The sequence below is a fragment of the Labrus bergylta genome, chromosome 15, assembly GCF_963930695.1.
Source record: "Labrus bergylta chromosome 15, fLabBer1.1, whole genome shotgun sequence".
Taxonomy (NCBI): Eukaryota; Metazoa; Chordata; class Actinopteri; order Labriformes; family Labridae; genus Labrus; species Labrus bergylta.
In genome coordinates, this window is record NC_089209.1 from 8,454,139 (window position 1) to 8,481,089 (window position 26,951).

At 38.8% G+C, this 26,951-nt stretch overlaps 1 protein-coding gene across 25 annotated transcripts in view; it reads left to right on the forward strand.

Annotated features, from left to right (window-relative positions):
- ptprk (protein tyrosine phosphatase receptor type K) overlaps nucleotides 1-26,951 on the forward strand; it is a 113,768-nt gene that overhangs the window by 74,963 nt on the left and 11,854 nt on the right. For 5 of the 25 annotated variants that reach the window (XM_065963593.1, XM_065963596.1, XM_065963598.1 and 2 more), the window contains 17 exons: nucleotides 4,535-4,717; nucleotides 5,045-5,164; nucleotides 5,724-5,833; nucleotides 5,949-6,150; nucleotides 6,254-6,359; nucleotides 6,455-6,527; nucleotides 6,763-6,885; nucleotides 7,834-7,908; nucleotides 8,259-8,295; nucleotides 15,358-15,493; nucleotides 18,729-18,758; nucleotides 21,498-21,658; nucleotides 22,377-22,412; nucleotides 24,698-24,709; nucleotides 25,151-25,338; nucleotides 25,780-25,879; nucleotides 26,264-26,409. In XM_065963593.1, the coding sequence (XP_065819665.1) occupies nucleotides 4,535-4,717; nucleotides 5,045-5,164; nucleotides 5,724-5,833; nucleotides 5,949-6,150; nucleotides 6,254-6,359; nucleotides 6,455-6,527; nucleotides 6,763-6,885; nucleotides 7,834-7,908; nucleotides 8,259-8,295; nucleotides 15,358-15,493; nucleotides 18,729-18,758; nucleotides 21,498-21,658; nucleotides 22,377-22,412; nucleotides 24,698-24,709; nucleotides 25,151-25,338; nucleotides 25,780-25,879; nucleotides 26,264-26,409 (1,838 nt within the window). The remainder of the gene's footprint in view (nucleotides 1-4,534; nucleotides 4,718-5,044; nucleotides 5,165-5,723; nucleotides 5,834-5,948; nucleotides 6,151-6,253; nucleotides 6,360-6,454; nucleotides 6,528-6,762; nucleotides 6,886-7,833; nucleotides 7,909-8,258; nucleotides 8,296-15,357; nucleotides 15,494-18,728; nucleotides 18,759-21,497; nucleotides 21,659-22,376; nucleotides 22,413-24,697; nucleotides 24,710-25,150; nucleotides 25,339-25,779; nucleotides 25,880-26,263; nucleotides 26,410-26,951) is intronic. The other 20 variants (XM_065963603.1, XM_065963605.1, XM_065963604.1 and 17 more) reach the window with 9 other exon arrangements.

The following is a 26,951-nucleotide window of genomic DNA, read 5'->3' on the forward strand; positions in this document are numbered from 1 at the left end:
AAAGGTTAAATCAAAATAGAATAAATTGCACACTGTTATGTAGTAGTTTAATGACCACAGCTGATGGGCCTCACATTTGGATTAACAGCTGACATAAGCAAGGGCTTACTATTCACTATACTAACAGTGGGGCCATGCACTTTTGTCTAATGTCGAAAAGTTACAGTGACATGGCCGACTGCGGCCTTAGGGGATGCCAAATGTTCAAACATAAAGAATCTAGCAGTCTGTGTCATTCAACTGCATCCTAATGGATCAACAAATGACATAGAGGACAGCCTAGACTCCAGAAGGATCCACATCAGGCCATAATTGAGCTAAAACAAGAAAACCCAACAGTGAATGTTGGCATTTAAATACTGTCTTACATATAGTACCGTTATCACTGTTGAACCATAACGTAAGCATTCAACTAGTATCTAATACTTTAAGAAATGAATGCATTTCTATGCCACAACACTATAAAACCATCAAACCATAATGTTTTAATACAGCCACCATTGAGCTAATAAAATAATGTCTTTAATATAGTACAACACAATTGAACCATAATGCTAGGATTTAGCTACCATTTAGCTATTACTAGTCTATTATTAGCAAGGACATTTTCCTTTTCCTATCTTATTTAACTATTAAACAGTAATGTAGCTACTCACCAATATCTAGCTAATGGGTAATCAGGTATGTTGCTCATTACACTTTGTCCCTCTGGATTTTCACTGGCAAGTTCATTTATTTTAAACAACTTACAAGCTTGAGTACAATACATTTATAACAGCAGTGATTGTTTCTACCAACCTAATTCTGAGCTTGTTGATATCTGACGTATGATCAACTTGTATACCATTTCATACTCTCTATAAAACAGTCAGGGTCGGTCGCCTATTGCATTATAAGCTTCTACATAGAAAAACCAGAAAGTGCTTGTGAGTGCAATTTGAATGGATGTCGTAGCGCAAATGTGCACCTTTCATGTTGCTTGAATCGGTCTGTAGAGAGACGGAGACATGCAGAGAGAAAATGAGTGTTTGACACAGAATGAATAACCCAAGTTTCATTTGTCTTCCTCATGACAGTGGAAGGATTACCGAGAACTAATTGGACAGATTAACTCGGATTTAGCTGCATCTCCTGTCAACCTTTCCTGTTCCCCCCCTCCCTGTTTTCTTACTTCTCTGTTTTTCTTAAAGCTTCTTTTACCGTTTTATGTCTTTCTTTTTTTTTAAACTGTTTTTCTTGGCTCTTCCTAATGCTTAATGTTGAGAGACAGGTTTTATTTCTCGCCCTTAGCGTAGTTCCTTCTCATTTAGTTTCATTTGTTTTCCTTTTGTTTGCCGTTCCTTAATTCCAACCTCTGGATTCTGCTGATATGAAGCCTGTCGTCCTCTTTGTTATTGTTGGTGTTTATTGGTATTGTTGTTGTTTTCAAAGCTTCCATCTGTGGAGAACAAAGCCTTTTAGTTCTGACATGAATCCAGCCGCTTGTCTGTCTACCGAAAGGAGGGGAGAAGGAACAAGGCAGCCTCTGTGGTTTACTGTTGGACCTGGTCCTGCTTCACTCTGGCCGTGATCCAAACTAGTTATCGTCCCTCTCCCCATTCCTCCTCTCGGCCTCTCTCATCTTTTTCACTCTCTTTTACTCTCCCTTTATCAGTCCCTCCCTCCCTGCAGCCTCTTGTTTCATGTTTCCACGCTTTACTTTGGTTCCTCTCTACACATTTTCAATGCTCCTCTCTTTGCCCTCTTGTCTTTTCTTTCTTTCTTCTTTTCTTTCTTTCTTTCTTTCTTTCTTTTCTACTTCTACATTTCCATTGCTCCTCGTTGTCTCTCCTACCTTGCGCTCTTTTCTCTTTCACTAGCTAGTAAGTAAATAGAGATAAGCAGCAATTCATTATGGGTCAGTGACGGAGAAATTTTGTTTTCAAAGCAGGTGGACCTATGCCTGTGTGTTATGTGTGTGTGTGTGTGTGTGTGTGTGTGTGTGTGTGTGTTTGTGTAGGTGGGTGCATGCATGTGTGTGTGTTTAAAAGGCATCCAGTCATATATTATGTTTTAATTCCTCGTTGAAGACCTTCTCAATCTGAGGCAGTGTTAGCATCAAGAGACCCTCAAATCAATACAATTTATTACACTGCCTTAACTGTGCTTGTGTGTGTGTGTGCGTGTGTGTGTTCCTGTGTAATTGCCAGGTTTATGGCGAGGATCACAAGTATTGATTTGAACATGGAGAGAGACGGGAGGAAGGGACCAAGACAAGTGAGGAAGGGACAGATAGAGAGGGAGAGACAGGAAAAGCAATAGGTCTTCCTCTCGCCCTGTTTAAATGTCAACCATCCAATAACAGGTTGAAGCGAAAATGAAAAGCTCTGACCCCCTCCCCCGCTATTAATACACACATACACACAGTTTAGCAATAATATTTGGTCAGCAGACAATTACCTGCCCAGGCATCTTCACAACCCAACCTTCATTCGTCTCTGTCTTTTTTTTTTCATCTTCTCTTTATTAGAGAGCTATTTACATCTAAATGACAAAGCAAAGCTGAACATGTTTGTATTTACAGCTGAGTGTGTGTGTGTGTGTGGGAGTGTGTACAAAAGTTGTGTTTGCCCTTGACGAGGCATCATTATTATGGGAAGTTTTATTGAGAAACACACAAACAGGTACCTATACATGCTCTTCCTAGATTTAATCTCGATTCTGTCACAACCTGAAGCGAATGTGTGTGTGTATTTGGGTAATAACCGAGTGTGTGTGTGTGTGTGTGCGTGTGTGAGTGAGTGACAGGCAGATAATGGGTTGTCAGGAGAAGCGACAAGTTTGTGTCCTTGTGTTGTCTCCTCTGAGGGAGGAAGACCCAGAGGAAGAAAAAAAAAACAGAGCAATGCAGGAAGAGTTTGGAGAGAGACTAGCATCTCTATTTAAGGTGAGCTGTTTTTATTAAAAAAACGCCTGGACAGACATAAGGAGGCGGGCGAGTTACAGCGAGGCAGTGATAGAAAAGGAAGGAACAACAACAGATGATGGAGTCCCGATCACAATGGTCGACGACGGTTCATGTCAAGGAACAACAAACAAAACTTTAAATCAAATTTATCCTGGTTGCTTAGTGACCGATTCGTCTTTCCTCTGCAGCTAATCTACAAGATCAAAATCAGCTTTTTGTAAGACTTTTTTGTTTTGTAGTGGCTGCATGAAGCCTACTCTGATAATGACTTATTGTGCGCTCAGCTGTGAAATACATGAAATAGTCTAAAGCATTTTAAACTGTCCTCATATTGTCTTTACTACAGTGTTAGAAGGTAGTTAAGTATATTCATTAAGTACAAAACAAACATACATGTAGAAATAGGCTTAACTTACCCCATTAGTGTGGGCAATGACATCATGTTGTGGTCTGTCCTCTCACAGTGAGCGGCCTGTTGTGCCTGTTTTGTTATCTCAGGGTAGAGAGACCTGAAAGTGGAGATCTCGAGAAAGAACAAGATATAAAATTGTCATCACAGGAAATTGCAGTATACCTTAGATACCTTTGTTTGTTTACTTCCATTGCGGTCCTATTTTAGTTTTTGTTTCTGTATTTTTTTCTCTTTGAATATTTAGTTCCACCATTTCTGCTCTCGTAAACGAGTACAACTTGAAGAAAAAGTAAAGACCAAAGCTTCAGTTCCTTTTTGAGAATATGTATGTCAGCTCTTACCTAGCTGCTAGCAATCTAAACACAAAGAATAAGATTAATAACTTGTGTTTTAGGCTTCAAGATCAAGTTGACCTGTATGGACTGACTGCAGGGCTGATATCAACCTCTGTGACACCATGATACCTGTTAAATAAAAAAATAACGTTGTCACTCCTTTGTAGGAGTTTGTAGCCGCTACAGATTGTAAACACCTTCTAGAAAACACATTTTCAGGTCGATGAAAAGCAGCTAGATGTGTAGTCCTTCATTAGATGATTCAGATTGAAGGTTGAAAAGCTGGTGTGGTTAATGTTTGCTGAAATTCCTGAGAAAGTAATGCCTGGAAGTGGACTGATAGAGCAGATAGTGTGTGTGTGTGTGTGTGTGTGTGTGTGTGTGTGTGTTGGTATCTGTGCTGTTGGGTGGGGTCTGGGGGGTTATTGATCCAGTTAAATGAGCCAGTTAAGGTAATTAAAGCTCTGTGCCGGAAGAGGAGAAGGTAGATTATATTGACTATTAGAGTCCTGAATACACATAAAAGATGGGAACCAGAGACATGCCTCGTAGGAGTTATTGCATTTGACTAATGGTTAAACGGTAATGAGGAGAAGAAATGAATGTTTTAAGCACCCTCTGGATTTGTCTTGTGAATAAATGTCTACTCAGCACTTTTGAGCTTTGTCTTGTATAAAGGGTTACTTAATATATTTTCACATTACTCTACAAGTCATCAAAGACAGATGATTATGTTCTTCTGAAGGTGTTGTTATCAGCACTGTATTATCACCATATAAGAGGAAGAAGCAGTCAGAAATCACCTCCTCATCATTTATGTTCTCCTCTGTTCCTCTGTAGAACCTATGCGGACTCCTAAGAGGCTGAAGATCGCAGAGACCAGGTCTCGTCTGATAGCCGTGGACTGGGAATCTCTGGGTTACAACATCACTCGCTGTCACACCTTTAACGTCACCATCTGCTACCATTACATGACTGCCAGCAACCGCAGCAAAGCAGACTGCTTGGACATGGACCCTAAAGGTAATACTCAAATGTCAAAGGTCTTAAATTGTTTTGGGGGTTTTGTCATGCTTTTTGATTGTTTATAACTCCTTAAATATTATGACAAAACAAAGGCTAGCTTACAACTGAACATCTGTAAGATGTAATGAATATATCATTATAAAGCAGTACTTAAGAACTAGCACCAAAGCATTGATAGAAAACTTGATACTCCTCTTTTGGATTGACGTTTCTCTTTTTTAAATAAATGTTGTTAGCTCATCTAGCACACAGACAGTTAGCTGATTCATGGCTTACTTGATTAACAGTCTGAGAAACTGCATTAAATTACTTTTATTTTTTCAGCTCCTCGTCACCTGGTGGGAAACCTGCCGCCGTACACCAACGTCAGTCTGAAGATGATTCTGACCAACCCAGAGGGACGGAAAGAAAGTGACGAGACCGTCATACAAACTGATGAAGATGGTATGACACAGTGCATCATTCATTGTTTGTTTGTGTGTTAGCTTCACGGTGAGGGTGGTTGTCATCAGTTAATGGTTGTAGGGCGCAGGTTTAGCTTACTTGGTAGAGCAGGGGGGGGGGGGGGGGGGTTCAACTCCCGATCCTGATGCTTTTTGGTGCATGTTATCTACCTCTCTCTCTCTCCCCACATTTCCTGTCTGTCAGGAAAGCTGACAATCCAAATTAAGGGGGGAAAAACAAAAGGTGTCTTAGAAAAAAAGTACATTGTTCTTATGCAGCTATGCTCATGTGTAGAGCATAATTATAGATATTTTGATAATATAGGTGTAACTTTTGCAAAAGAGAACAAAGTATGAATTTAAAATGATGTGGTTAACAAAACGGTATTTCACTTTCTGTCTTGTTTCTTATATTTCTGTAAAACAGTAGATCATTCAGAAAGCTCCTGAGCTTTAACTTTCATGTACGGCTTTAACAGAGATGAGGAAGGTGTCTGCTTCTTTTATCAAACGACAACATTTTCTGTAGATCTATAAACATTTTGTGTGTGTGTTTTCAGTTCCAGGCCATGTTCCCAGTCAGTCACTACGAGCCACTCCGTTTGAAGACAGAATCCTTCTTTACTGGAAGGAACCAACTGAACCAAACGGGATCATCATCCAGTATGAGGTACTCTTAGAAGAAGAAGTAGGCAGAGTAATTATCGAGAAACTAAAGTATGTAACCTGGATAAGAAAAAAAGTAGGTGTATAAACTGGAGTTCTTTCTGTTTCCCCCTCCTCAGATCAGCTACAGTGGTCTGCGTTCATATGACCCTTCGGTGCCTCTCCAGCGGCCGGGCCTTACAGCGTCTCTGCCCTCGAATGCCACCCATCATCTGTTTTCCATGCTCTACCCGGGCGTCACCTACCAGCTCTCTATACGTGCATCCACCTCTAAAGGGTTTGGACCGGCAACAACGCTCAACGTGACCACTAATATTTCAGGTAGAAAATAAGTTACATGATTCTTTATTTTCTTCAGTACAACATTTGAATGGCTAGAAAGTTGATCATTGGACACTAACACACTTCTTTTTTTCTTCTTCAGCCCCGACAATAGATGAGTATGATGGGTCAGAGGCCTTCCTGAATGAAACTGCAACAACCATCACTGTCCTCCTAAAACCTGCCCAGGCCAAGGGAGCTCCTATAAGGTACTGTCTGCATAAAATGAATAGAATAATCCTTTATAATTATTGATCTTGTGTGAATTTTAAAAAACTAATTTTTATTATCTTTTTGTCTCCAGTGCATACCAGATTGTGGTGGAAGAAGTGAATCCTCAGCGGACACGTCGTCAGGCTTCGTCTGATTGTTTTGAGGTGATTATAAAAAATCTGTTTCACAGACATTAAAGAAGCCAAACTCTTTAAACCTCTGTAATATAAGTTTTTGTTTGTGCTTAAAGACATTTCGTAGTTGTAGTTTTTTTTTACCATTTGACTCTCTTAGGATCCTAATTACTAAAATGTGACTTGTTCTTTGCAGAAAGTTTCTCTGAATTCAGATTTATGGTCTTATAATATTGAACGTTATCATTTAAATTACCTTTCTCAGGTCCCAGTCTCCTACCACAGTGCATCTATTGGTGGATCTCCATATTATTATGCCGCCCAGCTGTCCCCCAGCAGCCTGCTTGAGCCGTCCCCCTTCACTGTGGGAGACAACAAGACATATGAGGCAAGCCTTTTCACCTGAGCAAAATGTTCTGGACGTAGTGCAGCAAGAAATAAAAACAAAGATTAAATAGAAATCATAGCAAACTTACTAAAAGCACAGAGGTGTTCACTAACAGGAGAAGAAAAGGTAGCAGACAGGGTCAGGGGGAAATAAAGTTTTAGTTTAGTAAGCTAAGGTTGTTTTTATTATACTATTTAATACAAGGTGTTTTTTTTTTCTTAATCAAGGTTAAACTCAAAGCCAAATATACCAGAGAGCTCACCGATGTGCAGCTACGTTTATTTTAAATGAGGACGTTTGTCTACATTCAAATTGGCCGATCATTGTTGTGTTGTACGCTTGCCACAGATGTTCTTAATGCAACCAAAGGCAGTAATGCATGAGAAAAAAGTGTAAATGTATACATACCTTCACAAAAGCTGCTGGTTCCTTGAAATACACACACACACACACACACACACACACACACACACACACACACACACACACACACACACACACACACACACACACACACACAAACCTTTTTTTTATGAACATGTCAGATCTTTATTGTATGGAAATTATTAAAGGAGTAGCTCAACACTGGGGATTTCACTTCATGGAAGAGACATTTACATATGGAATTTGTATGTAGTTAATTTGTGAGATTAGGGGCTGTTGTCTGTTAGTTTTGAACACATTTTACTCTGTTTAGTAAGTTAGCCTACAGCTGGTTTTATGATTTTTAGTGTATGAGAGTGATGTCAGTTGTCTCATCTAACTTTTGCCATAAAGCAAATAAACACATTTCTTCATTTGTTCAAAGAGATTTAGGTTATCCTGTTTATTAACATAAAACATTTTTTTTGACTAGATGTAACTTGACTGTAAGTGAAATCAGCAGCCTTCATCATACATATATTTAGCCTGACATAATGTGTAGCTTACTTTCTTTTTCCCCCTCAGGTTTTCTGGAATCCTCCGCTGGCACCAAGAAAGAATTACAACATCTACCTACAAGCTGTTAGCAGCACAGAGAGGGTAAATAAATATGAATTCATGTGAATAAGCACTGAACACACAGGGCACCTGTAACTCTCACCTGCTAGCTTCAATCAGTAAATACAGTCTGTGTACACATTACAGATGGATATACTAGTTACTCTTAAATATCAACACAACACCTACTGCAATAAGTTATGACTCCTGAGAGTATGGGAGCCCAAACCAAACTCCAAACACTTCTAATAAGCACTACATTCAATAAGAACTGATTATGAGCCTCTTGTATTTTTCTTTATTCTGTAAATACATTTAAACTCTCTAGGTACGCTACAGTATGTGTTCGTACATGAAACTTAAATATCACTCTGTTTTTGTCTTCTCTTCAGGAAACTAAGACTCAGTGTCTGAGGCTGGCTACTAAAGGTAAGAATATGTTGATATCAATGTCAGAAATGCCTCTGGATCAGTTTAATCGTTACACTCGGATCAAAATAACACATGAAAAACAACACTTTGTAATGTTGTATCTGGTGTGAGATGTGTATAATCTGTTGATCAGTTCCTTAGTGTCCCTCGATGGTTGTTGTGCTTTTCCAGCTCATCAGGTTTGTTTTGACTGATGCAATATCACTTAGTGAACAATCTCTGTTTGAGTTCAACAGAGGGCAGACTTAGAGTGTTAGGAGACATATCATGTTTTGCATGTTAGAGAGAGAAAATGTATTCATGTTTTTCACAAGCAGCCATATGTTGATAGATTATCAGAATGGCTTTAAATGGTGTGGAGTTAATCCCTGAGGAACCATACACAAATACACATAAGCATACACACACAATGTTTTGAGGAAAGATTTGTCGAAATGTGGCCGATGGATCAGAGTTGAGCTCTGTGGAGTAAGAACAAGGATAAACAGAGACATGTATTACTGTGTTTTCAATGAAATTGACAATCCTGGTGGTCGGTCAGGCTGAGCTTCAAAGAACAGTGAGGACATTTAAGTTTTCATTTGGCTTTTTACTCGGAGCTAGAAGACAAAACAGTGTGAAATCATACAGATGAAAGAAAAACCTCAAAGGTATTCTGCTTCATTTCTGCCTTGTCCTTGATTTCCTTGTATTTTTAAAATACTTAAGAAATATTTTTAATATCCCTTAAACCTCTGTTTGTATTAATTTCTATATTTATGTTCTGCTAATATCAGAAAACATTCAGTATTCAGAAATATTCAAATGTATTATTCATACATATACATTTACTTTGTTATATCCAATTATGCGACTGTAAAACTCGAAAGACATTCAATGTAGGAAAAACACAGATCAAATTGTCGCATTTAAAGTGCTGAAACCAATCAGAATGTGTATTTTTGGAAAACTGACTAATCAATATATTGAAAAATATTGTCAGCTCTTTTGCTAAACTTCTAGATGCAAGTTCACATATAATGTAAAGTAAACTTTACCACTAATACGTATGTGTCCCTAGTCTGTCTATAAACCCCTCTAGTACGAGAAAAGTCCATCCTCTCCATCTTTTACCTGCTCCACTTTTCAGAAAATGTGTGCTCAAACAGGCTGTTTTCCCTTTGTGACATCACAAAATGCAGTAACCCCTCTCCCAGGTGGGTGGCACTCCCACAGCTAGGTGTTTGTTCTGCCCTCTGAATCTGCCTTCTCACTGTAAATAATAGGGCGAGAAAGACCGAGCCACATCCCCATCCAGAGGGGCGTGGTCAGACTCAGCTTATTTACATTTAAAGCTACAGACACAGAAACAGCCTGTTCTGAGCAGGGCTGAAATAGAGGGGTTTATAGGCATGATCAAATACAGGATCCGAGTGGATTTAGAACAAGAAACTTCACACACGTTTGAGGAGCTCTGAGACTTATTTAAACTTGTTGAAAAGGAGGATAATATGTGACCTTTAAAGCTTTTTGAAAAAGTTGATATGCAAAAACTAAAATCTAATAAAAACAACCTCAGATATGGTTAATTCTCTTTGTGTAGACAAACATCTACAGTTATAGACAATGTGAGATAAAAACCTCTAAAAAAACTTCTATAGAGGATTGATGGTATATTTACAGAACATGGAGTATGCTGTAATCACTCTCTGCACTCAAATGTTGGTCCTTGCTTTGACCTTCTTAGTTAAAATGATCATAAAACTAGATAATAAAAGTGACAAATGTAATCACTTTCAGCCATAGTTACTGCAGAATTAAGCATTATGACTGTATCCTCGTAAAGATCCATGTAGGATCTATAAACTAGCTCAGGTGATAAAATCTGCAGTATGTAGATATGTTCCCTAAAACAGAACAGTAAATAAGTTCAAGTAGAAGAAAGCACACTTTTAGAGTTTAAATTTTGTTCTTTATAGTTAACGTAAAAGTGTGCGGCCTCAGAAACCAAAGCCTGTTTTCTCTGTAGGTCACAGGGTTCATTGTGACCACAGCATGTTACCTGGTGGGCTCACAGGTAATAGATCCCATGGGAGAGATCAAAGATGTGGTAAAGTCCCTGCAGTGCCTGTGAGGTGTCATGTTTCCACTGAAAACTAAGAGGAAATGTGGCCAGTTTCTGTGTTTCCAGTGTCATCAGATTTCAAGAAATGCTGGTGCTTGTAGTAAGTAGAACAGGTGGTAACTTTGCTAAAGGCTGCTGTAAAGAGATGACGCTCTGCCTTCCTAAGTAAAGCTGAAAGACATTCTTTAGGTTCTCTCTTTTTTTTTTTTAATAAGGCAGAAAGACGCACTAATGGACAGAGAGGTCAGACGACTCTGTCGCATCTCTGTTTCGCTCTGTCTCTCTGCATGTGTGTGTGCACTCAGCCGTGCATCCGGGAGGGAGGATTAAGTGATGGTGGTCCTATTAGGTCATCTGGGGTATTGTGTATTGTCATTGCTGCCTCAGGGTGTTTTTTTGTGTGTGTGTGTGTGTGTGTGTGTTTGTGCCCTCGTGGGTAAGTTGTGAGTGAACTGACCTGGATAATTTTTACAGACATTAAGAGGTACCGCTGACATTATGAGGTCAGCGGCGAAGCTTTTAAAGATTTTTCTTTTCTTTTTAATGTCCTGTTTTGATAACCTTTGCCCATCGATCATGGTCTGATTATCATGGACAAAAAAAGGACGTGAAACCACTAAGTGAGGAGTTGATTTGTTCCATCAAGAAAAATAAAGAGGACATTTTCATAAAATCACAAATGCAGAAACATTTGCAGGCTTGGATTAACTAACAATTCCTGGCTACTTTAGTTAGTATTATTCTGTACAATGTTAAAGTTTCGACCTATACCAGCATAAGGACTGAAACCCAAGATTGGACTTTTGACTCTGAAACCAACATCAATAATGATTTACACAAAGTAATAACATAAACATTTTTTTTTTGGCTTAGTCATTTTATAAATCTTTTTTGTTTTAAAAACTGTAACAAAGATATGCTGAGCTGGAATCTCACCAGTTAAAGATACATTTTATTTACTTTCAGATTTTCTAAAAAGTCACAGTTATGATGCTCTTGACGTGCTGTAGTCCTCAAACATTTTGTGGCCTATTTTGCCACAATTTTCTTCCAAACATAAGACGATTATATATGCATATTTGGTGACATATCTGTTTACCTCATTGAGTAGCATTAGGACAAATAATGGGTTGCTATAATGAGTTTCATGACATTCATGGTAAGGTTCTGCTTTGGCTTTAATTCATTTTACATCACTTCTGCAGAAACCTCTAGAAATGTCGCCTTACTTTTACACTGGGTGATGTGCTGCTTTATAACCATGAACCCAGCTAGTTTATCAGAAGTCTATCCCATCCATTGGTGCTACCCTATTGGTGTTGATATCTCTGTACCACATGTGTTTTAGTCTGCTGCTGAAAATGGTCTCAGAGAAAACGCAATAAACACTCCTTATCAAGTGATTTTATCTGAAAACTACAGGGCTTCTGTAGAAGAATATTATTCAGCCTTTCATTACAATAAAAGCATTTATAATATGCGTTGTGTGTTTTAATAGAAATGTCACTGTAGATCTGAGGTTTGACAGGGAAACGGAAGGAGGCAGAGCTGAATCCTTTACTGTTCTATTATTACATAATGACATTTGGGCAGATGGAGGCATTTGATAGATTTCAGCAGCAAGAGAACATTTTATTAAAAAAATAATACATTTAGGTCGCAAATATTGAGGGGGATAAAAAAACAGAGAGGGAGATTATGTTGATCTTGTTGATATTCAGCTTTAGAAGTAGATTATTGTTTGATAGATGTATTGCATTTTATTGAGTTTTGTGCATATGCCTTTGTGTTGGATTATTTGGATTATCATAATGCACGATAATGTTCTTACATGGCAGGAGGAACTATTCTGGTGTTACGGGATCGGATCACTAAGCTTAGGAGCATAAAACCAGATGCTTGTTCTCTTTTTTCTGTTGACTTTGTGTCCATGATCAACAGGGTGGAGTCTCCACTACGGTGCGAACTCTGCATCTAACATTTCTCAATCATATTACAAAAACAAGACAAAATCAGGGAGTAAACACAATCCTCTGAAGTCATCAGGAAAATAAATGAGTCTGAGTGCCAGTAATATACAGTGATGTGGGGCAGAAACATCGCAAGGCTTCAGCAGAATTTCATTTCATAAGTGTTTCCTGGTGAGAGCTAAGGCCAACCTGATATACTCAAAGACGCAGTCAATGGACGGTCTCTTTATTTCTATAGATTTTGTTAATGTCTGTTTATTTTCATGTTGTCTTCAGTGTTGTTGCAGCTGGGAGTAGAAGTAGTAGGAGCAGTGAGTGTGGGTAGACTTCACTGTTTCACTACATTTAATATCAGGTGATTGAACATCATGAATGAGAAGCTGAATGGGAAGATGACAGGGCAGTAATAAACATTGTTAGCTCCCCCTGATGCTCTATTTCAGCCTATCCTCATGATTAAATTTGTACTGCATTGTAAGTTAATATAAAGAAAGACCTAAATAAATTGATTTCTTCTCATGTGTTTTTAAATATGTTAGCGTAACAGCTACAGGGCTAGCAGTGTCAGTCACTTGGTCACCTACTTTGGCTACAGGCGGGATGTCCATTAGTTTTGTACAATTACTAATTTTTCCCAGAGGCTTAATAACTCTTTGGACTGTGCTTCCCTGGACTCTTTACTCAGCAGCATCAGTTGGTCAAAGTATGAACTTCTCCTATAAAATACCTAAACAGCTATTCTTTATGGTTTTGCATAAAACCTGGTAAAGTTCATGCCCCTTTCAGGATTCATTTTATTTTTGGTGGTCCATTGACCGTTGATATTCTGCAACAATCAGGTCTTAATTATCCATCCATCCATCCATCCATCCATCGTCTTAATTATGCATCCATCCATCCATCCATCCATTATCTATACTGCTTATCCTGTACGATGTCACGTTGTTAACCACCAAGTTCCTGCAAAATAAATAGCTTTTAAGCCAATAAAAATGAACAATATTAATATAGCAATTGCCCATTTTAAGCATGTTAATCTGCCAATCTTTGTTAAACATTTGACTGTTTTAATATGCAGGCCATTATTCATCTGGTGTCATTATCCTGAAAGCATTGTGACGTTAACATTAGATTCAGATCACCACTGTGCTTATTTGGGTCCTCACAGAGACACTAGAATGACTGTAGACTCTTAAATAATAATTTATACTTTACTAATCCCGCGAGGGGAAATTTGTTTTTACACTCTGTCTAGTTAACATGCTACACAAACATAGGCTGAAATACACACACATGCACAAACAGGATCCTATGGACATACACTAATGGAGAGGTTTCAGAGTGAGGGGGCTGCCCACAGTGGGCGCTCCTGAGCTGGTGGGGGGGTTAGGTGCCTTGCTCAAGGGCACCTCGGCAGTGCTCAGGCACCTCTCCAGGTACCAGGCCAATTTCCGGACTTGGTCCGTGCCGGGACTTGAACTAGCGACCCTCCAATTCCCAACCCAAGTCCCTACAGACTGAGCTACTGTCGCCCCACTGAGCCACTGCCGCCCCGCCTGAAGTTTGAGAGTTTAATTGTTAAGTAATCTCTTTGATCTGTTTCTAAAGATATACCTGCTTTATGCCAAAATGTCTTCCATGAAAAGAGGTTAATGTTCAGATATATGAGCTGTTCACCAGAAGAGACTTGTGCGTGGGTTTGAGGAATATCTTTTGTTTAATTCTGAACAGGAATCGTATCAATGAGGTTTGTGCTGTTAATCTTGATATTTAAATCTGTGAGCGAATTAAGCTTCTTAAACAAAACCTTGTGCTAAATGTACACCTTGAATGACAGTTTCCATGACATTTGTGTAGGCAGGTTTCTGTCTTTGCTTCACGAGATATTTAGAGTCTTGATATTTACCTGCTCTTAAACAGCTAATCAGGGTTTGTTTTCTTATCGCAGTCACCACTTTACCTGATGTGAGGGCATTTTGTAAAGACGTCTTCAGTAAAAGTAAACATGATTCCCGAGGCTGTTGGGTGGCATACTTTGACAGCCTTGGGTGACACAAGGTTGCATAAATATGTCCAAATGGTGCCAAGAGTTCCTGTATAACAGGCTTAAAGTCTGTCAGTGCATGGGAGCAACATTTTCAGAAATGCTCAGTGAAGGTTTACACCCCAGAAGTTTTAAGATTCCTGGAAAGCTTTAAGGACAGATATGGTTTGTTTGGTTGACTAGTCTGACAAGGTAGTTAGGTTGGCAAGACACATTATCACTTCTTAACTTGACTTTGTCCAAGTCCATGTAGCTCTTAAACAAAATAACCAGCAATAGTCAGATATGATAAAATATAATACATATGAAGAGCTTTAGTGTTTTTATTTGATCTTCTGTCTCGCAGTAGATGTGTTTAAAGTTAGAAAACCAGCCAGACGGGTACATGTTATTCACTTGTATTCCCACATTGGCTGGCAGCTTTGAGAAAAGGCAGACAGCTTTTCAACAGACAAGGCCATAAAAATAACTGTCCAATATCACCAATCAACCTCAAGCCCACCATGCTTTTATTATTTTATTGAGTGATGTCTCAGAGGTGTTTGTGTGCGGAGGGAAGTTTGTCTTTTACCTCTGCTGTCCAGTAATCATCAATCCAAGAGTTAACTCAGGAGACCCATTTCTTCAGCATTGATGTTACTATTTTTTACGTCTTGTTCCTTTATTATAAAGTCTTGCTTGTTTTACATCATTACATGAGACAAGACAGCCTTTGATTTAATAATCAGGTGCATGGGAAGGCTATTTTTGGTGATGATTTCACTTAGAATCGTCGAAGTACCTCAAAAATGTACCACAGTGGATAGAAAAATAATATTTTCTTGGGATATTTAACACCTTTAATCCTACACTAAAGCTGGTTTTGTTCTAGTAGTTAAAAAAGGAGTTATAAATGTTCATGCGGCAGTATTGATGTGTGTTGTCTTGTCATTCTGTTTTAGGTGCGACAGAGGAGCCAGAGGTCATCCCTGACCCCGCCAAACAGACTGATCGGGTGGTGAAAATAGCCGGGATCAGCGCTGGAGTCCTCGTCTTTATACTGCTGGTGCTGGTAGCCATCCTATTGGTCAAGAAGAGGTGAGTGACACACCCTTAAACACGCCCGCTGACAAGGCTTTGAAGAGGAGTTTGATGATAAGTCCTAAATCAACATGAACACCAGTGCTGCACCAGCAGGCATGCAGATGGAGAGAGTCACAGAGAAACAAATGTGCGCCTAAATTCATTCTCTTCTTGTGTGTTTGGTCCAGTATTCGCTGTAGTAACACCATCCTCCATCCATCCACCATAAACGTTGATCTCCCTTCAGAACCAGCTCGATCACTTCCTGAAGCTTGTTCTTTTTTTAAGGCAATAAATAGCTGACGGCTTGTTGTCCTGAGATTAATCCAAAATTAGAAACTGCTGCCTCTCAGATGTGTGATTTACTCTGACAAAGATCTGAGGCTTTTTTTTATCCTGGTACAGTACACTGACTGAGACAAACCAGAAACAACAACAATCAGCTGAGAGTAAGAAAGAGAAAAAGATCCCCAAGGGGAAGATGTCAAGTAACCTTCAACAACTGAATTAAGACTCCAAAACATAAAGATTACATAAACACATCAAAGACATAAATATCTTTAAGAAATGCTGGGATGTTGTATTTTTGGGGTAAAGGAAAAATACATTGGAGATATGCATGTGAAAGCTGTAACCTGGAAGAAGCCAAGGACATTTCTACTGAACATAAAAGAAGAATGTATTTCAGATTGAGGGAAAATGATAAATGTTGGTGTGAGGGTTAAACAACCGGAGTACAAACATCGCCCCCTGCACTTTGTTTCAGCTCACTTTCATGTGATACACTAGATTACACAACCTAAAAGGAGGTTTGGAGCAGGTCCGATTGAGGAGCTTTTTTATTTTAAGAAAAATAAAAAACAGAAAATTAGAGCACGATACTGAAATAATCTAACTTGCAGAATCATTGCGTCTCTTCATCAGATAACTCATTCAGCCCTGAGAAGAGTCAAGCTCCTGTGTCACTTTATCGTTTCAGCCTATGATGTGTTAGTTTGGTGCAGGGCTCCATCATGTGGTGGCTGAGCATAACTACGGCATGTAGTTCTGAACAGCAGCTTAATTTTCTATACTTTGTAACTGTTTTTAAACAGCAGTAATCAAACAACTGTTATTAATGTTTCATAGTCTTTAAAAACCTGGTAGTCATGTACTATTGTCCTTTTTCTGTGGTTAATGAGCAAGCATCAAAGTTTGTCTTGCCTTTTCACAAGACATCAAATCAAAGTGCTTGAATGAGGGATTGTCTTATTCTATGAAATACGAACATCACCAGACACTGAAAGAGAAAAGAAAATCACAGTATTGTTATTTTGACAGTTATGACCACTGTAAGGCAGTTAACAGAGGTTATTTAAGTTGTTATATATTATTTCAAAATCTAGAAACCTTTTTCTGCTTTAAATGAATCCCACGTTTTAGAGCTGGCTCAGTGTCCAGTCTCTTCAGATCCGACTCAACCTGTATCTGTAAGGTTACATGAGGTTGAGTTCTCTCTTCCTACCTTAGGGGCATGTGTGTGCACACGTGTGCATGCATATTTTAAAGACTTGTAAGGAAGTGTACGAGTGTAATAATTAACTATTACTAAATATGTCATTCCTCTAGTGACCTTTCAATTAAAACTTGGTGTTCAGGGAACATGAGTGGCTCATTAAAAAGAGAATAATTATAAACTGAATTTGCATATTCAGGAGGGTTACATTTATGTGAAGTGCCTCATATCACATACCAACTCCTGCCATGTACCTTGAACCATTAAAACATTTAAGATAGGCTGTAAGAAACTTAAGAAAATGTGTCTGAAAGGAGATGCTGTAGATTATCTCCTCTAGATACTGAAGTGTCGGATCTTGCCAGAGGCTTCAGAGAGCCAGAGTCTTTCATTTACAACCAATAATTCTCTCAGGCAGTCAAAAACGATTAGAGACATTAAATTACAATCAGCCATGAACCCTCGTCAGTGAAGAACCTTTGCTCCTGACCTCCATTCAATTTGTAATGAATTCATGTGATCCAACTCATTCTGCAGATTTAGTGTCAAAGTAGAAAGATAACCAAAGAACCTGCTTGACACTGCTTGATCCCTAGTTTGTGTTCACTTTTTGCAACATGAGCATGTGTTGCTCTTTTTGGACCGTATTTGAGTGTCTGTCTTTCAAAGACTGTTGGCCATACATCTGCGGGGTTAACTGTTGTGTTGGATTCTTACATTTCTTTGCACAGCCTGGATGAATATAATGCTGTGTAGTTTGTTGTTTTTGAACTGTAAGCTTTAAAAGATCAATTAAAGTTAACTTAAGCATTAGATTGCAAAGTGTCTAAAGTAGGACATCGTTCATGCTAATCATATTGTAAAATGATATTCTTCCAGTTTGACCAACAGAAAAAAAAGTTTGTATTTGATAAAAACATGATGGGTTTTTTTCCTGTGAAAATTTTGGTTTGATTTTTGGGAATATAAGAGACAGTCTCATGACCAACATCAGTCAAGTCATGATGCCAGTTTCTGGTTGAGAACATGTACATGAACATTTTTGCATGGGATAGAAAATAACTTTTGAGCCACTTAAAATGAGCGCTAAAATCATTCTAGGTTAAACTTATAATGTATGTTTGTTTGAAACAATGACCTCAATAGATTCAGTAGTTTCCCACAAAGGTTTCTGGGGAGATCAATCTTCATTGTCATTGGACCTTTACGACTTTGAACGATACTGCATCTTTAAAATGGTGGGACATGATGACATCACAGTGACATCATGCTTGCTTTACAGGAAGCGAGCTGTGTGGTGTTACAAATCAGACAGCTCTGTATCAGGTTGACAGCTTAGCCTCTATAGGAATAGGTGATGGTGATTGGCTGATTCAGGTTTTAAATCTCCAATCAGATTTTAAAGTTACAGAAAAATCAGCATAAAAATATTGCATGAGTAAAAATGTAACACCCTTCGAAGTAATAAAAAATAAAAAAAAGACTGCATGTTTATAGTTTAATATTGACACTTCCTGGTTTTTAAGTGATAGTTTTATAGGCTTGTTTTGTAGTATTTAGCGATACAAATTTTGAGAAATAGGGCCCATAGTTTTTACTACAACCCCTTGCATGACCGTTAAGTTGTAGCGTATAAAAGGTGTTTTTATTTCTGTTTCTGTTGTTGCTGGTTGGGACAGGACAGTATTGTCCTAATTTGCATATTCATGACCCTTGTGTCTCATTCTTTGCTTTCTGATTGGCTCACAACCCCAGGAGGACCTACTATTCATACTCTTATTACCTGTAAGTAAACGAACCAATCAACAATCAGCTCACCCAGCTGCTGTTATCTTATTGGGCGACCTATTATAGTAATTATTATTACTCTTAGTGGCTTAGATGTTGTTATTTTTAAAGATGCAGTATACTTTTTTCAAGACAAAACACATTTTCAGCTCTGACCAACCAGCCAAAGCCATCCTCATTGACGCCACACCAGGGTGGGGGTCAGTTCACTGTCATGTCAGTCAGGTCACGACTTTTTGAATTCTTTTGACTTTATTTGTATCAACAGATTTAAATCCTCATGAGAATGTTTTTTCAGCAACAGAAGTTTGACGCTTTCCTGTCTTTTAAAATAACAAGAAAAATAAACAAATGCTGAATAATTGGTAAAATTTAGTGTCAGCTTCCATCAACGGGACTGAACTGACCGTGAATTGACCTCAGCCCTGCTGTCCTCTACATGCTCCAAAGTTGCTCTGAAGCAGGTCAAAGTTGGCCTTCAAACAAGATCAAAGCAGGCCAAAAGTGGGACGACACAGGCTTAAGCGTGTTATTTGAAAAAAGAATGCTGCACTTGTGACTTGTAGCTCTTTGTGTGCATGTAGTCATGTGATCATCCATCCGCCCATCAAGTCACAGGTATCACAGTAACGCTGCTGCACATGCTCGGTGTCGGTCGGCTCCCTGTTTGGAGCAGGTGGTTCTGTTTCTGCTAGTTTTTCTTGGTGGGTTTTTTTTTTCTGGTGATGTGGGAGCGTCATGTCTTCTCTATGTCTCTTAGAAGCTCTCAATGGCTGTGACCATATATGGCTTCCTCATTACTAACTTCAAAAGAGATTGGGACAATAAAGAGCACTGATGTGAATTTTAAAAAAAAAACACAGATTAAAGAATGGAATCAGGCATTTGTTATTCACCATCTCTGGCCTGTCAGATTAAGATTTAGGATCATTAATCGTGTAGTTTAGAGTCCTATGAAATGGAGTCATGGGCTTAAAGTTGCACAGAGTGTTTTTTTCCATCCACTAAAGAAGCATAAACCCTGCATTCATGTGCTCCTCAGACCGTTTCCCAGTCTCATGTTGGGACGTTTTTTCTCCTTCTTCACGGCCAAACGAAGCTTTAAGTCATTAATTGAAAACTGAGTTTTTCATTATTTCTTTGAAGGAATCAACATTGTGAGAAGCATGTTGTTTAGTAGACTTTTTGTGAACACATATTGCACTTAAAATCAATTCTGAATTAGAGACATTAAAAATGTAACAAGAAAACAAACAGCAATGTACTGTAAATCTGGTCACAGCTACCACTCCTCCTCCTCTTTGTTTCTCCCTCAGCCTCTCTTATTTACTGTATAAGTGCTTCATAAGTCCTATCTTCATTTTTTCTATCAGACGACAAATAAAACCCTCACAAAAAAATCCACACAAACAGCTCCAGTTTGTCTTGAGTTATATCAATGTTGCTACTGAGTGTGAGTGTGTGCGTGTATCGTGTGTGTGTGTGTGTGTGTGTGTGTGTGTGTGTGGGTGTGGTCTTGGAGGTGGACTTGGTGTATTTTGGGGGTGAAGAGGTAAAATATACAATAAAAGCATGCTGTCTGTCTGTTCACCGGGAGAGTCAGAGCCGTACGTTGTATCAGTTAGGCAACAATCAGAATTCAACTTAACAGGCAATTTTTTTTAATTAACATTCAAGTTGTAGCTCAAACTTGAAAACAAGTGAAGGGCTAATTCAAACTCAAAGAAATGCCTGTTGACGTGTGCAATTGTTGTCCTAACAGATTTACATCTATGGCTCTGGGTACAAAATGTTCCTGCATGCTCTGTCATGCTACTGAGCACTGAGCCCTGTGCTGTTATTTTTCCTGGGATTATAGGGATTCAGAATTAAACCCTCTAGGAGAGATACCTGTGTGTTTTCATTTTAAACTGTTATTTTTCTTCACACGGCACCAGCTCTTAAGAGAACGAAGGGTTTTTTCCACCTTCAATACAATACCATTCCACCATTTACCAGCAGTCTGTGAAGAAAAATAGTCCAGAGAATGGTGCAATGTTTACAGATACCTGATTTTCTATATAATCTCCTGACTTTTTATTATATGACCTCGAGTCCTATTACTCATATGTTGGTAACTGTGGTGTTTTGGACTGAAAATGGTTTCCCCTGAGCTTCTATAGATCATAAGTCACTCCCTGGCTGTTGTTTTAATGGGATTTTTTCCATCTTTGCTGTTAGATGAAAACCAAATATTTAATCCTCCATTTTTGAGTTAATCAAACTATTGTTTCTAAAAAGGCTTTCATCTGACAGCTCATCTATGGTTCTGAAGATTGAAGCTCTGTTTTTCCTTGCTAGGTGTGTAGGTCTTAGGTCATTTTCCCTGCTCTGTATTAGACACTTTTTTTTCCCCTCTGCGCCTTCAGCTGAGTCTGATACATGCTGCCATTTGAAAACAAGCCTTTCCTCTTCCTCCCCTTTGCCTGTTCTTGCCTCTCTTCCTCTTTCTTCTTCCTTCTTGGTTTTAAATTCTGCATCGTGAATCAGCAGCCTGCAGCCCCCCGGCCTGGTAAAAATAATAATAAAAAACAAGTATAATACCACCTACAGTACTTCCAACAAAATGCTTAAGTTCTTAAAAAAAATAATTTAAAAAAATCAATTAATCACAAGGCTGTGGTCTGCAGGCTGGCTGATACTTGTGATGTTGTTATTTACAAGATGTCTGACTGTGTCCGTCTCTGCCCCTGACAGGAAACTGGCTAAAAAACGTAAAGACGCCATCGGAACGACACGACAGGAAATGACTCACATGGTGAACGCCATGGATCGCAGCTATGCTGACCAGAGCGCTCTGCATGGAGAGGACCCCATGGCTGTGACATTCATGGACTCTCACAACTACAACAACAGATGTAGGTTCATGAATGAGACTGTTCATATTACAACAAAGATTGTTTATAGATCGACTAACTTGAAAAAATAATTTTTTTTCTCAATATTCTTAGTGGGAATCTAAAATTTTCTTCTATCTTCCTTTACTATAAACACATCTGAGTATTCATGTCTTTTTTTCTCTGCTATCCTCATTGAGAATTGATCTCACCTTCAAGGTCGTAATACACACTCCAGCCGGGTCACAGTTTAGTTAAGTCCATCAGTAGCTCCTTTGACCCTCTCTAATAGTGAAGATATGTCTTCAGATGTTTTCCAATTAAAGTCCCAGACCCAAAAATATTAAGCTTACAGAATACTTTCTGTTTGCTAGGCTTCAGCAAAGGTCTGATATTAAGATATAACGGACCTTAAAATGTCGTAACTGGCCAATCAGAATTGAGGATCAACCAAAGCTGTTTAATCAGTTTAAGTAATGCTGAGATTTAGAAATATTTGCGTAGAACAGAATATAAAAAGTATGAAGTCTACTTCTTGCATGCAAAAGACAAGAAGTAGCGTTTGTGAATATCTGCCACAATTTAAAACACAAGGTAACAAAGTTACACAAGGTGCTATGTTTAAAACATCATACAACACGCTTAAACACAACATATACATGATTACACAAAGAGACACACTTGAGTCTCATTAAAGGAGGGCACAGGGTCTTAATGGTGACGGTGTTTCTTTCCACAGTACCCAACGATCCTCTGGTTCCTACTGCTGTGTTAGGTGAGACTTACAGCATGGATGGATGTTTCACATTTACCATCCTTTTCCTTTAGTGATCCCCCTTTTTCATCCCAGAGCCCCTCCCCATCTTGTGCGTCTCTGTGCGTCGTGAAATAGGCCCCCAATGTTGTCTCCAAATGCTCATGTTTCCATATGACATCCTCCAGTGTCCGATGACCTGAATGTGTACTTTGGCTGGATTGAAGTTTTAGTACCAGCACGTTGTCTCCTTTTTAATCGCCAGAAGTTCTAGATGTGTTTGTGAAGGTTTCCGGGTAAAACAGTCAAGGACATACTCGCCGCAGAAAGTCGTGAAATAAAGTAAATGAAAGAGAGATAGAACAAAATGGATGTTTGGATTTGGTTCAAAGGTATCTAAAGATGTGTAATTTTTCCACATCTTCTTTTGCCAACTCTCTGTGTAAAACATGGCCGGTACAAAAAAAAACTCCAGCAGCCAAACACTTCATCTGTCGTACTGTGTTTTCCCAAGGTTCAATCACTCCTAATTCCAGCCACGCTTTCTGTTTCCTACTGAGACTTATTGATATTCACAGTAATTACCAACATTCTCCCTTAGAGACCTCATTATTTCCACAGTTTTGAGTTGTTTCAAGGCATGCCATTTACTGTCCAAAAACACAACAACAGAAGCTTGATACTTTAAAGGAGAGGGACTATTTGTCACGTCGCCACTAAATAAAACGGCTTCTGATTAAATCTGTGACATCAAGTGACGGCAAACAACTTGATGCTTGGAGTCCTGCGTGCGTCTGGATCCAGAAGTCTACTTGAGTATCTACCATCTGTGTTATTCCCTGGGCCACTCTGAACTGTGAAAAACCTTCGTTTTTGCCAACTTGGATCCAGCTCCAGCGTTGCACTGCAATGTGTTTATCTTTAGTTTTCGTGTTGACACTGCAGCATGATGTGGAGTTGTAACATACCCTGAAGGGCTCCGTGATCCACCACGCCACCAAACTGTGTTAATTAACCGTTCCACAGCCTCTAATTTGGAGCGAAGGCTGCAGTTACAATCTGTCTTGGCCAATCACATCACAGAGGGGGAAGAAGTAGCAGGAAGTAGCAAATTAAGAGGCAGTGTCGGGTTAAGTTTGCCGTTAATTGGCCTGACGAGAGCTTAACAAACCTTTAACAGTCAGTAATGAGCTAACATGTCCTCAGAGCAGAGAGGAGAATCAGTCGGATGAAATAAACAGTGTCAGTTAATAAACAGCGGTGAAGATGAAATCAGTCGCTTGTGCTGCGACCTCAAGCTTCTCCATTATACAACCTGTCAGTCTTTGCATTACTACTGCCCACTCACATTATCAACAACAGCACACAAATGTTCACCTGGGAGTTCTGAAACAAAATATGAGCCCGTTATTACCGTCAACTGAAACACTTATTCAATGTACAGGCTTAAGAAAATGCTAATAAATCATATGTTTTACTTATGAGTGATAAACATGCAGCCCTGTTTTAGTGCATATGTCATGTTAAAATATGAATAGAGTGAAGTCTAAGATGTGATTAAATCTCAACAGCATTGGAAATGAGGGAAACCTTAGTGTCCTTTCTAGAATAAATAAAGGTTTGAAATCAAAATGTCAATGGAGACTGAAATCAAAGTACAGACACAAAAGTTCATATATGGAGGAATAGAAACTTTCTGAGTAAGGTCCAGGTATCAGAAAAAATAAATCAGTCATCTTCTCTGATTTATCAGTTCTTACACTTTATACTTTTACTAAAGTTTTGATTTATTCTCACAACTTTAACTTTATTCCTTAAATGCAAAATAAAAAAATTAAAGGAAATCGGTCATCTCAGATAACTCCTCCTCCTTCACCACTTCTACTCTGTACTCGTATACTTCCTCACGTTCAAATATTTTAATTTGTTTTAATATAATCTCGGTTCTTGTGAGACCTTTAGAAAGTTTTTTTTAACAACAACTGATGTAGTCATGAGTATTAGTGGATTGAACCACTAGAGGGCGTTGCAGTAGACGTTACTTTGAACTCCAGCTTTTAAGTGCGTTTTATGTTGTGGTTGGTGTTTTAGTGAGTCGGCGCTCTACACATTTGTTCTTTGTTTCTTCTCATTGTTGGCCATGCCCCATCGTATTGTGAGATCATCCATCATGTATAAACAATTTAAAGTCCCTTTGTAATTGGATCACAGTTTATGTTTAGAGTCTTATTAACAAATCCTCCTTTGCTGCAATTCTTCAAAACCCATGTTTTTCTCTTTTCTTCTTCTGCTGCTTTGACATGTAGTTCCAATTACAGGTAAGTTTACAGCGAGTAAATGAAGCGTTTGATGCTTTGTTTAGTTTGAGGAAAATGAGTGTTTTCGTATGGTAATTGCTCAAATCCATCATGTTTTTGGGTTCACTTCTTTTGCTAAAGATAAAAGTTATTTGTTTTATTTCCCTTGATGTCAGTAATCAGGGGGTGCACATGATTGTATCCTGCCTACATTGCCTCACAAAGCCTTTGAAATCCTTCTAGTGCATAAATCATTCCTCAGACCTGATAAGAAAAACAGGTTTTGTTTTAATTGTTCTTAACACGGGACCATACAAATCACCGCTTTAGTGCCTTTAGTGAAGACACTGATAAATCCATGCACATTATTTAATGTACAAATGATCTGACCACTGTTGTCCTCTCTCTCTCTCTCTCTCTCTCTCTCTCTCTCTCTCTCTCTCTCTATCTCTCTCCTGACAGATGAGAACCACAGTGCCTCTGCAGCAGAGAACAGCCGGCTCCTGGACGTTCCTCGCTATCACTGTGAAGGAACTGAATCTCCGTATCAGACAGGACAGCTGCACCCGGCCATCAGAGTGGCTGACCTTCTGCAGCACATCAACCTCATGAAAACATCTGACAGCTATGGCTTTAAGGAGGAGTACGAAGTAAGATTATTAATAGCAGCATCATTTGTACTAGCACTGGTAGCAAAATGTTTAATATTTGTAGCCATGTCAAAAATATTTATCATGCAATTTCTAAAAGTTTAAATTGCTGTTCATTAAGTTATCTAAAACTGTATTGTGCACACTTCTTTAATGTAGAAAACAAAAAAGAAATCTATTATGAAAATCAATAATGCTCTGTTTGTTGTTTTGGCTTGACATAAAAATGATTTAATCCCCTCTTCATTTGAGTGTATTTTCTGCCTTATTGACGTAACAGTCGAGGAGATACAAACTTTCTTCACAACACATATTTTGTGTATTGAATAAGCGGGCAAAAGTATTACTCAAGTACTTCTTTCTGCTCAGAGCTATTCAGTGTGTTACTTTTCACTGTGAGTCCATGAAATGTAATTTTCTTGCCCATTGTTTCGTCTGTTGTTGGTGATACAGAGCTTCTTCGAGGGCCAGTCGGCCTCCTGGGACGTTGCCAAGAAAGATCAGAACCGCACCAAGAACCGCTATGGGAACATTATAGCATGTAAGCAAACATTTCATTTTTTTTTACAACAAAGTTACAGTGTGTTTAGTAAGAGAAAGAAAAAGGAGGAGTGAGAGACAGAAAATATGCAGACCTTTCATTTACTTTAGTGTTAAGCCGTTGTTCCTCCTTTGGACAATCTGACTTTTTTTTTTTGCTGTCCTTGGACTCATAAGCCACAGACACGTTTTCCCCCCTTAAAGGCAGGGTTGGTAATATTTGAAAAGTAGCATACCCTCAGTGCTCCGTCTGCACCCACCCCTTCTGATTTAGCAGTAATGACACACATGTATTGCTCTCCTCTTTTTGAGTCATTGTCGTTCTCTTTATTTCTAATCCTCTCCATTGCTCTCTATAACACTGCCTTCCTGTGTCTCTCTTCAGATGACCATTCAAGGGTTATTCTTCAGCCCATAGAAGATGACCCCTCCTCCGACTACATCAACGCCAACTACATCGATGTAAGTGGAAACGCATCGAATGCTACTATTGGCTCCCAACGAAACCAACGAAACCACACTCCCTCGCTCGTATGTCAGGCCTCTATACCTTTATGCGTCTACTAGTCATCCATCGTGCCATTTTTTACGCATCCAGCCACCCCCCAAAAAACCACATCATGCATACATCAAGTGTCTTTATCATGTGTCACCTCTGCTGTCTTCTTTCTGTCTCTATCCATGTTTTCATTTATCCATTCTGAATTTATCATAATGACTTTTTAAAGCCATTTCCAAAGGCAGTCTGTAAGAGTAATATGATATACAACAGGAGACTTTCAGAGTTAATCCCTATTTAGTAGAACTCGGTTTCTCAAAAGATGCAACAGACAACAAGCAACAACAAGAGCTACACAATGAGAGATGATGTTTATGTAATATTTAAAGCTTGCTTGCTTTCATTTTGCATTTTAGTGAGAGGATCGATGTCGTCCTTATGGTTATGAGAATGCAGCTATAGTTTGTCAGAGGAGATAGCAAGATAGCTTAGCTTAACATAAAAATAAGCAGGGGAAATATATACAGTATACAGCTAGCCTGGCAGTGTACAGCACAACAAAATCTGATTACTT